We start from the raw sequence: 11,912 nt of genomic DNA on the forward strand, positions 1-11,912 counted from the left end.
CCTTCTTTGACTGATCTATTTTGAACTCCTTCAAAATCATGTCAAGGTGTGCGTTCTTTGACAGTATCATCAGGCGTCTTGATATATCTCTATAGATCTTGATGCCCAATATGTAAGCAGCTTTATCCAGGTCTTCCTTTGAAAATCACTCTTCAAACAACCGTTTATGCTTTCCAGAAATTCTACATTATTTCGGATCAACAATATGTCATCCACATATACTTATCAGAAATGTTGTAGTGCTCCCACTCACTTTCTTGTAAATACAAGTTTCTAGCAAACATTGTATAAACCTAAAAGCTTTGATCACTCCATCAAAGCATATATTCTGACTCCGAGATGCTTGCTCTAGTCCATAGAAGGATCGCTGGAACCAGCATACCTTTTAGCATCCTTAGGATTGACAAAACTTTGATTGTATCACATACAACTCTTTCTTACGAAAATTGGTAAGAAAACTTGTTTTTGACATCCATCTGTCAGATTTCATAATCAAAAAATACAACTAATACTAACATGATTCCGACGGACTTACGCATCGCTACGGGTGAGAAATTCTCATTGTAGTCAACTCCTTGAACTTGTGAAAAGACTCTTTCCCACGAGTCGAGCTTCATAGACGGTAACATTACCGCCCACGTCCGTCTTCTTCTTAAAGATCCATTTATCTCAATGGCTTGCCGATCATCGGGCAAGTCCACCAAAGTCCATACTTTGTTCTGATACATGGATCCTATCTTGGATTTCATGGCTTCTAACCATTTGTCGGAATACGGGCCCACCATCACTTCTCCATAGCTCGTAGGTTCATTGTTGTCTAACAACATGAAATCTAAGACAGGATTACCGTACCACTCAGGAGTAGTACATATCCTTGTCGACCTACGAGGTTTGATAGCAACTTGATCCGAAGCTTCATGATCACTATCATTAACTTCCTATTCAACAGACGTAGGCGCCACAGAAAACATCTTTCTGTGTTGCATCACTCTCTGGTTGAAGTAAAGGTTCGACAACCTCATCAAGTTCTATCTTCCTCCCACTCAATTCTTTCGAGAGAAACTCCTTCTCGAGAAAGGACCCATTCTTAACGACAAACAATTTGCCCTCGGATCTAAGATAGAAGGTATACCCAACTGTCACCTTTGGGTATCCTATGAAGATGTGTTTGTCCGCTTTTGGGTTCGAGCTTCTCCGGCTGAAGTCTTAAGCATCGCAGCCCCAAACATTAAGAAACGACAACTTTGGTTTCTTGCCAAACCATATTCATATGACGTCGTCTCAACGGACTTAGATGGTGTCCTATCTAAAGTGAATGCAGCTGTCTCTAACGCATATCCTCAAAATGAAAACGGTAGATCGGTAAGAGGCATCATAGATCGCACCATATCTCATAAGGTTCGATTACGACGTCCGGACACGCCATTACCCTGTGGTGTTCCAGGTGGCTTCAACTGTGAAACAATTCCACAATGTCTTAAGTGATTGCCAAACTCATAACTCAGAAATTCTCATCGATCAAATCGTAGGAATTTGATCTTCTTGTTATGATGGTTCTTAACTTCACTCTGAAATCGCTTGAACTTTTCAAATGTTTCAGACTTGTGCTTCATTAAGTAAATATACCTATATCTACTCAAATCATCAGTGAAGATGAGAAAATAGCGATATCCACCACACGCTTCAATTCTCATTGGATCACACGCATCAACATGTATGATTTCCAACAAGTCACTTGCCTGTTTCATTGTACCTGAAAACGGGGTCTTAGTCATCCTGCCCATGAGGCATGGCTCACATGTGTCAAGCGATTCAAAATCAAGTGACTCCAAACATCCATCGACACGGAGTTTCTTCATGCATCTTACGCCAATATGACCTAAGCGGCAGTGCCACAATAAAGTGGTACTATCTACATCTTTTGGCGTGAACATGTGTATTACCATGACCGAGATTCACTGAACCATTCACATAGGGTGCATGACCATGAAAGGTATTATTCATGTAAACAGAATAACCATTATTCTCTAACTTAAATGAATAACCGTATTGCAATGAACATGATCTAATCATATTCATGCTCAACGTAGACACCTGATAACATTTATCTAGGTTCAATACTAATCCTGAAGGCAGATGGAGCATGCGATGGTGATCTCATCAACTTTGGAAACACTTCCAACACACATCGTCACCTCGCCCTTAGCTAGTCTCCGTTTAGTCCGTAGCTTTTGCTTCAAGTCACCAATAATAGCAACTGAACCGGTATCCAATACCCAGGTGCTACCAGGAGTACTAGTGAGGTACACATTAATAACATGTATATACTTTGTTGAAGTTGCCAGCCTTCTTATCTACCATGCATTTGGGGTAATTCCACTACCAGTGACCATTCCCCTTACAATAGAAGCACTTAGTCTCGGGTTTGGGTTCAACCTTGGGTTCCTTCACTGGAGCGGCAACTGGTTTGCCATCCATGAAGTTTCCCTTTTAGCCCTTGCCCTTCTTGAAACCAGTGGTCTTGTTAAACCATCAACACTTGATGCTCCTTCTTGATTTCTACCTTTTGTGGTCTTAAGCACCACGAACAGCTCCGGTATCAACTCCATCTCTTGCATGTCATAGTTCATCACGAAGATCTAGTAGCTTAGTGATAGTGGCTAGAGAACTCTATCAATCAATATCTTATCTGGAAGTTTAACCCCCACTTGATTTAAGTGATTGTAGCACCCAGACATTCTGAGCACATGCTCACTAGCTGAGCTATTCTCCTCCATCTTGTTGGCAAAATAACTTGTCAGAGGTCTCATACCTCTCAACACGGGCATGAGCCTGAAATCCCAATTTCAGCTCTTGGAACATCTCATATGTCTTATGGCGTTCAAAACGTCATTGGAATCCCAATTCTAAGCCGTAAAGTATGGTGCACTAAGCTATCAAGTAGTCATCAGGATGTGTCTGTCAGGTGTTCACAACATCCACAGACGACGTTGTAGGGGTTTGCACATCGAGCGGTGCATCAAAGACGTAAGCCTTCTGTGTAGCAGTGAGGACACTCCTCGGACTATGGACCCAGTCCGCATCATTGCTTACCATATCTTTCAACTTAGTCTTTCTCTAGGAACGTATTGAAACAGGGAGCTACAACGTGAGCTATTTATCTACAACATATTTGCAAAGACAATTTAGACTATGTTCATGATAATTAAGTTCATCTAATCAAATTATTTAATGAACTCCCACTCAGATAGACATCCCTCTAGTCATCTAAGTGATACATGATCCGAGTCAACTAGGCCGTGTCCGATCATCACGTGAGACGGACTAGTCATCATCGGTGAACATCTTCATGTTGATCGTATCTTCTATACGACTCATGGTCGACCTTTCGGTCTTCCATTTTCTGAGGCCATGTCTGTACATGCTAGGCTCGTCAAGTCAACCTAAGTGTATTGCGTGTGTAAATCTGGCTTACACCCGTTGTATTCGAACGTTAGAATCTATCACACCCGATCATCACGTGGTGCTTCGAAACAACGAACCTTCGCAACGATGCACAGTTAGAGGGAACACTTTCTTGAAATTATTGCGAGGGATCATCTTATTTAAGCTATCGTCGTTCTAAGCAAATAAGATGTAAAACATGACAAACATCACATGCAATCAAATAGTGACATGATATGGCCAATATCATTTTGCTCCTTTTGATCTCCATCTTCGGGGCGCCATGATCATCATCGTCACCGGCATGACACCATGATCTCCATCATCATGATCTCCATCATCGTGTCTTCATGAAGTCGTCTCGTCAACTATTACTTCTACTACTATGGCTAACGGTTTAGCAATAAAGTAAAGTAATTACATGACATTTAAGTTGACACGCAGGTCATAAATAAATTAAGACAACTCCTATGGCTCCTGCCGGTTGTCATACTCATCGACATGCAAGTCGTGATTCCTATTACAAGAACATGATCAATCTCATACATCACATATATCATTCATCACATCCTTTTGGCCATATCACATCACAAGGCATATGCTGCAAAAACAAGTTAGACGTCCTCTAATTGTTGTTGCAAATTTTTACGTGGCTACTATAGGTTTCTAGTAAGAACGTTTCTTACCTACGCCAAAACCACAACGTGATATGCCAATTTATATTTACCCTTCATAAGGACCTTTTCATCGAATCCGATCCGACTAAAGTGGGAGAGACAGACACCCGCTAGCCACCTTATGCAACTAGTGCATGTTAGTCGGTGGAACCTGTCTCACGTGAGAGTACGTGTAAGGTCGGTCCGGGCCGCTTCATCCCACGATGCCGCCGAATCAAGATAAGACTAGTAACGGCAAGTAAATTGACAAAATCGACGCCCACAATAACTTGTGTTCTACTCGTGCATAGAAACTACGCATAAACCTGGCTCATGATGCCATTGTTGGGGATCGTAGCAGAAATTTAAAATTTTCTACGCATCATCAAGATTAATCTATGGAGTAATCTAGCAACGAGGGGAAGGGGAGTGCATCTACATACCCTTGTAGATCGCTAAGCGGAAGCGTTGCAAGAACGCAGATGAAGGAGTCGTACTTGCAGCGATTCAGATCGCGGTTGATTCCGATCTAAGCGCCGAACAACGACGTCTCCGCGTTCAACACACGTGTAGCCTGGTGACGTCTCCCACGCCTTGATCCAGCAAGGGGAGAAGGAGAGGTTGGGGAAGACTCCATCCAGCAGCAGCACGACGGCGTGGTGGTGAAGGAGGAGCGTGGCAATCCTGCAGGGCTTCGCCAAGCACCGCGGGAGAGGAGGAGGACTTGGGAGAGGGGGAGGGCTGCGCCAGAACTTGGGTACGGCTGCCCTCCCACCCCCCACATATATATAGGGGCAAGGGAAAGGGGGGCCGGCCCCCTCAGATCCAATCTAAGGAGGGGGCGGCGGCCAGGGGGGTTGCCTTGCCCCCCAAGGCAAGGGGGGCGCCCCCTTTAGGGTTCCCCCAAACCCTAGGCGCATGGGCCCTAGGGGGAGGCGCCCAGCCCACTAAGGTGCTGGTCCCTCTCCACACACAGCCCATAGGGCCCTCCGGGGCAGGTGGATCCTCCCGGTGGACCCCCGGAACCCCTTCGGCGGTCCCGGTACAATACCGGTAACCCCCCGAATTATTCCGGTGACCATATGATGACTTCTCATATATAAATCTTTACCTCCGGACCATTTTGAAACTCCTCGTGACGTTCGGGATCTCATCCGGGACTCCGAACAACATTCGGTAACCACGTACATCTATTCCCTATAACCCTAGCGTCATCGAACCTTAAGTGTGTAGACCCTACGGGCTCGGGAGTCATGCAGACATGGCCGAGACAACTCTTCGATTAATAACCAACAACGGGATCTGTATACCCATGTTGGCTCCCACATGCTCCACGATGATCTCATCGGATGAACCACGATGTCAAGGATTCAATCAATTCCGTATACAATTCCCGTTGTCTATCGGTACGATACTTGCCCGAGATTCGATCGTCGGTATCCCGATACCTTGTTCAATCTCGTTACCGGCAAGTCTCTTTACTCGTTCCGTAACACATCATCCCGTGATCAACTCCTTGGTCACATTATGTACATTATGATGATGTCCTACCGAGTGGGCCCAAAGATACCTCTCCGTTACACGGAGTGACAATCTCAGTCTCGATTCGTGCCAACCCAACAGACACTTTCGAAGATACCCGTAGTGCACCTTTATAGCCACCCAGTTACGTTGTGACGTTTGGCACACCCAAAGCACTCCTACGGAAGTTGCACAATCTCATGGTCTAAAAAAATGATACTTAACATTAGAAAAGCTTTAGCATACGAACTACACGATCTTGTGCTAGGCTTAGGATTGGGTCTTGTCCATCACATCATTCTCCTAATGATGTGATCCCGTTATCAACGACATCCAATGTCCATGGTCAGAAAACCGTAACCATCTATTGATCAACGAGCTAGTCAACTAGAGGCTTACTAGGGACATGGTGTTGTCTATGTATCCACACATGTATCTGAGTTTCCTATCAATACAATTATAGCATGGATAATAAACGATTATCATGAACAATGAAATATAATATAATAATAATTAATTTATTATTGCCTCTAGGGCATATTTCCAACAGTTATGACTTATGAGTTGAGAGGAGGAGATTTCGTACATATTTAAAGCTCGCATTTGCCATGGCGGGCTTGATCCATTGCACCGCCGCCATTCCAGGCCACCAGGCAGCGGTCCAAAGACACGACAGCAATGGATGAGAAATCAACTCCTTGGTCACATTGTGCACATTATGATGATGTCCTACCGAGTGGGCCCAAAGATACCTCTCCGTTACACGGAGTGACAATCTCAGTCTCGATTCGTGCCAACCCAACAGACACTTTCGAAGATACTCGTAGTGCACCTTTATAGCCACACAATTACGTTGTGACGTTTGGCACACCCAAAGCACTCCTACGGAAGTTGCACAATCTCATGGTCTAAAAAAATGATACTTAACATTAGAAAAGCTTTAGCATACGAACTACACGATCTTGTGCTAGGCTTAGGATTGGGTCTTGTCCATCACATCATTCTCCTAATGATGTGATCCCGTTATCAACGACATCCAATGTCCATGGTCAGAAAACCGTAACCATCTATTGATCAACGAGCTAGTCAACTAGAGGCTTACTAGGGACATGGTGTTGTCTATGTATCCACACATGTATCTGAGTTTCCTATCAATACAATTATAGCATGGATAATAAACGATTATCATGAACAATGAAATATAATATAATAATAATTAATTTATTATTGCCTCTAGGGCATATTTCCAACAGTTATGACTTATGAGTTGAGAGGAGGAGATTTCGTACATATTTAAAGCTCGCATTTGCCATGGCGGGCTTGATCCATTGCACCGCCGCCATTCCAGGCCACCAGGCAGCGGTCCAAAGACACGGCGCCGCGGCCGCCGCTGCGGGAGTCGCCTTCCTTAAGTCCAAACGGAGAGAATGTCCGGCAGCACCAGGGACTGTTGGGTTCACCTTGTACAGGTCACGCCCCACCTTTGAAGCTTTGAGGCGACAGCAATGGATCGTCTTGATCTCTCATCACATGGTGTAGCAATGGCGACATGGGCTCACGTGTGACGCTCTTGTTTAAGCATGGTACCTGCAAAGCCAAAACAGTGACACTGATTGACATGTCGTGCATTTTCGTCACCACAAAGCCAGTTGATTTTAACCGAACCTCAACGAGTCACAGTTAAAAGAAAATCACAGAACCAACTATATGAAATTGCTGCATACTGGTAGTACAAGATAAGTCAAAAAAAAATGGGATCTAGGCTTAGCGTGTTAACAAGAAATAAGTCAACACTTCAAAAGAACAGCCAATCGTCCCAAAACATGAATACATGAGTGCTGAACGTAGCAGTATCACATCCCTTCTCAAACTTCAAAACATAGCAAAGATAACAATAGAATTCCCACATGACTCGTCCAACTTCGGAACAGGGCAAATATAAACATATCAAAACAATAAGAAAAGAGAACAGAAGTATTCTTGTCCGGAACAAAGGGGAATGCATCTCTTGGATTAATATAATACAAAAGGGAATGCTGCACATCTATACTGCTTTTCAGGTTACCTATCAGAGTGCCTGCCCTGTGGAATAAATTTCAAGTTTATCAGATCATATACGCATACACTCATGCTGCAGAAGCTATCAACTTATCCAAAAACTGTAGCGCAACATCAAATAAACAGTCAGCGCACAGTTTTATAGATATACTCACTATGTTCAAAGTTTCCTGCACAAACTGCCAATGTGTTTCAGCAAATAATTAGACGGTACAGAGCACTATGCTCACAGTTGCCTGCACAAACTGCGAATGTGCTTCAACAAATAATTAGATGGTTCAGGGAATCAAAACACCATGCTGGTGCAACCACAGGCCCACATTAGTCTTAAATCTAGCTTTATTTATCACAACAGAAAGGTCAAAACAACAATAAAAAGGAACAGTGAAGTATGGACATCCATGTGCAGCACAGCATTCTAACATTGGGTAATGATAGCAACCCCACAGTTCACAGATTGTTTTCACAAGACTTGATGGATCCAGCTAGAATCAAAAAATCGTGAAATGCTGAAGAAGAACAATCTGGGCTAATTAATACCTGGAAATTACAGAATTTTAAACTATGCATGGAAGCTCAAAACAACAATCAGGCAAGGGAAAGTACTATGCAGCTAATAGTCTTTAAGCATTGAAACACCGCTAAGGTTACAACCCAGAAGTGATGGTGAACACTTTCTAATAAACAGGGCAATTTTAAATTATCACACACAATGCCATAATTAATCAAGAGAAAATGGGTGCTTCCACTCACCAAATGCTATTTTTTGTACAAGATCTAAGGTACAGGCCAAAACTGTCTAGGGTAATCATGGACTTATGACACGCGGCAGGCCACGTTGTGTATAATCCAGATTATAAGAAATGTTTGGATCATCATACAAAGGAAAGGGAAACAGGAATAGGAAAGAGATTGTATATTTTGTCTCTCATGTATCAATAGACAAACAGTGTACAGCGAATACCATAAGTGTAAAATAAACGCAGCAAGACAATTCTGTTATATCTATATCAACAATGCAGCTACCGTGCCCTGCGAAAACAAAATCAGCTACTGTTCCAACACACTGCTTACAATAGGAGCAACGTCCAAATACCATATGAATATGTGACAATGACAATTCGCATTTGCCAGGGCAATATATAAGTATCTTCACATAAATGACACCTGAATCTGAGCAAAGCTAATTATGAAATACGAGTACCTCACTACAATTTGCACCAGAAAACAACACTTTCAATACCTTTCCTAATTCCTAATATGTCGTCATTGATAGGGCGCCAGTAGTAACCTTTCCAAACAACAATATGCAACATTCACGACATATCTAATGTTCAACCTATACATCAGAATGCTAAGAATTCAGAAAGCAATACCATCACATATACATCAGAACTAGCGGCAGATAGAACACCACTACATATGGATAAGAAAGTTCCTTACAAGCCTACCTTGTATATATGTCTAGCGACAGCTGTAAAATGCAGTATTCATAGTATCCATGGTGTTCACTGACGATGTTTGATTTAGTGGTGACTTCAGTACAACTGGTGGCTTCTTATCTGGCACCAGTGTCATGGGTGCACTACCATCAAGCATCCTGACCACCCTTCGCATACCAGGCCGCTTCCTACAGTCCGGATGCACACAGCAGAGGCCCACAAGCAGCACCCGTCGCATCTCCTCAGCGACAAACCGTCCCTGAAGCCGCTGGTCTGCTGCATCAACCAGTCTCCGACGACCCCAGAGACTCCACACCCAGTCAACAACTGCGGTTCCCTTCTCTGTTGGCCTCCGGCCAGTGGCCACCTCCAAAGCAAGCACCCCGAAGCTGTAAACATCCGACCGCTCTGATGCCACACCTGAATGCACATACTCTGGTGCGAGGTATCCCAGTGTGCCCGCTGGCTGTGTTGCCAAAGGCACCCCGCCATGGCTCACCACGCGAGCAAGACCAAAATCTCCTAACCGAGCATTGAAGTCTGCATCAAGCAGCACATTTGATGACTTGACATCACGATGAAGAATGCGGTGCTCACATTCATCATGCAGAAATGTAAGTGCTGATGCAACACCAAGCACCGCCCGAAACCGTGCCTCCCAAGGAAGTATTGCTCCACCCTTTGTGTGCAGTGCACTGTCAAGATTACCATTGGGCATGAACTCGTAAACAAGAACCTGGTCATGCTCACTGGAGCACCATCCCAAGAGTGGCACAAGATTGGGGTGGTGTGGGCAATCAAGCATGGCACGAAGCTCACTCAGAAACGCCTTTGAGCACGGCCACATAGCTTGGAACCGTTTGACAGCAACCCTTGACCCAGAAGGGAGAACCCCCTGAAACACAATCGCGCCAGAGCCACCAATGCCGATCACATTTTCACTGCCGAAGTCCTTTGTTGCTGCGCGTACCACCTCCATGGACAGCATCCCACGGAAGTTCTTGTCGTCGAACAGCACAGCAGGTTTTTCACTTGTGCGGCGCTTTGGATGGCGAATCCATAGAATAGAGCTGATGACCACAACAACCAGCAAGACCACGCCACCGAGAGCTCCACCCAGCACCGTGTAGAGTAGGTTATGGTGGTGGTGGTGATTTTCTGGAAGCGGCAGTGGGCTCTTGAGCGACGACGCCTGGTCCTTGGGCGGTGGCGAAGGAATTGGGGAAGCCGAGGCGTGCGAGGTGTTGGGGAAGCCGAAGGTGCGAAAGGTCCAGCTCTCGACGACGTGCAGCGCGGCCCCTTCGCCATTGGACGCCGAGAAGCCGGCGTACATGTGCGTGAGGAGGAGCCCGGAGAGGTCGACGTCGACGGAGAGCGCGGCCTTGTCGGGTTTGCGGGACGACGAGTAGGAGAGCCAGGCGCGGAGGCGGCGGCGCGGCGCGCGGTACTCGATCCAGGCGGTGATGGGCACGCCGGCCTTGAGGTCGACGCCGGGGCTCGCGGACGCGACGGAGAAGATGGAGCCCGCGTCGAGCGCGACGTGGTTGCCATCGGGGTCGCGCAGCGCCACGTCGCGGTGCGTGTCGAGCTCGACGGCGACGGTGTACACGTCGTGGGGCTCGCCGTCGTCGTCGGAGGCGGAGGCGGAGGGGAAGAGGCCGAGGAACCCGTTGGAGGCCCCGAGGAAGGCGCGCGAGGAGGTGAGGACGAACGCGATCCCGTCGCCGTAGGAGGGCGACGGGGTGATGCGGAAGGTGAAGCGGGTGGAGAAGGAGGCCTGCGCCGGGGCGGCGCGCGGGTCGGGTGGGGGGAGGAGGAAGCGCACGGGCTCCGAGAAGAGGGCGCGGCCGGCGCCGATGCCGTCGCTGGAGTTGGTGGTGAGCGCGACGGCGACCCCGCCCGGGAGGACCGAGGCGGAGCCCAGGAGCGTGAGGTTGCTCGCCCACGAGATGTGGCGGTAGGAGGAGGCGGCGGCGGCGGCGGGCGGGAGGTGGACGGCGAGGAGGAGGAGGGGGAGGAGGAAGAGGGTGGAGGGGTGGGGCGGCGGCATGGCGACGCGCGGCTAGGTTCTCCGTGGCCGCATTGGCTGCGTCGGCGGTGGGATTTGGGGGAGGAAGAAGGGGAGAGTCCCCTGGAAGGGAAGGGAGAAGCGGAGGGGAGGGAGGGGAGGGGAAATGGGGTTTAGCGAGTAGAGCGGATGACATGTGGGACCAAGGCACTAACGGGCCCAAACATTCTCTGGGCCTTAAACGCATTGTCCAGTAACGCGATGCCTACTGTTATGTTGCTTTGTCTCAAAAAAAATATACTGTTATGTTGCTACTCCAATATGGACTGATCCATCGGAGACAAGCAAAAGTAGCGAAATCACTTTATAAAGAGTACTCGGCCGCCGCCATCTGAAAAATTTAGGTCCCCTCGTCTCTGGTTGCTATCTTGATGCCGAGAGGTGGGGGACCTTGGATATTTAGGACTTCTATATTCTTCGTCATCGTCTATTGATCATCATAGTTTTGTGAGAACAAATTTTCTCTCATTCTTTTAACGGTGTCATGAGATTAGAGAGTTTTCTATTCTTGAAGATCCGATTATTCAGATCTGATGAGTTTATATTGTTGTGTCAAGCTTTTTTGTTAGTCTGATTCTTTGTGCAGGTGAAATCTTTCATCGACACCATGGTGAAGATATAGCGATTTGACGACCTGCACATCTAGGGGATCATCCCCGGACCAAATATATTCATCGATCAAGGCTTTTCATCTTTTTGGATGGGCGACTTAAGGCGCTTTCG

General features: G+C 46.5%; 1 protein-coding gene across 1 annotated transcript; it reads right to left on the minus strand.

Annotated features, from left to right (window-relative positions):
* Positions 1–6,905: 6,905 nt before the first annotated feature.
* LOC119283856 (L-type lectin-domain containing receptor kinase S.7-like) lies at positions 6,906–11,235 on the minus strand. Its single transcript, XM_037563231.1, has 2 exons — positions 9,131–11,235; positions 6,906–7,208 (listed from the first exon to the last, which is right to left on the minus strand). The coding sequence occupies exon 1, from the start codon at positions 11,169–11,171 to the stop codon at positions 9,144–9,146; it is 2,028 nt and encodes a 675-aa protein (XP_037419128.1). The 5' UTR covers positions 11,172–11,235; the 3' UTR covers positions 6,906–7,208; positions 9,131–9,143.
* Positions 11,236–11,912: the final 677 nt, after the last annotated feature.

Source organism: Triticum dicoccoides, chromosome 1A, assembly GCF_002162155.2.
Source record: "Triticum dicoccoides isolate Atlit2015 ecotype Zavitan chromosome 1A, WEW_v2.0, whole genome shotgun sequence".
Classification (NCBI taxonomy): domain Eukaryota; kingdom Viridiplantae; phylum Streptophyta; class Magnoliopsida; order Poales; family Poaceae; genus Triticum; species Triticum dicoccoides.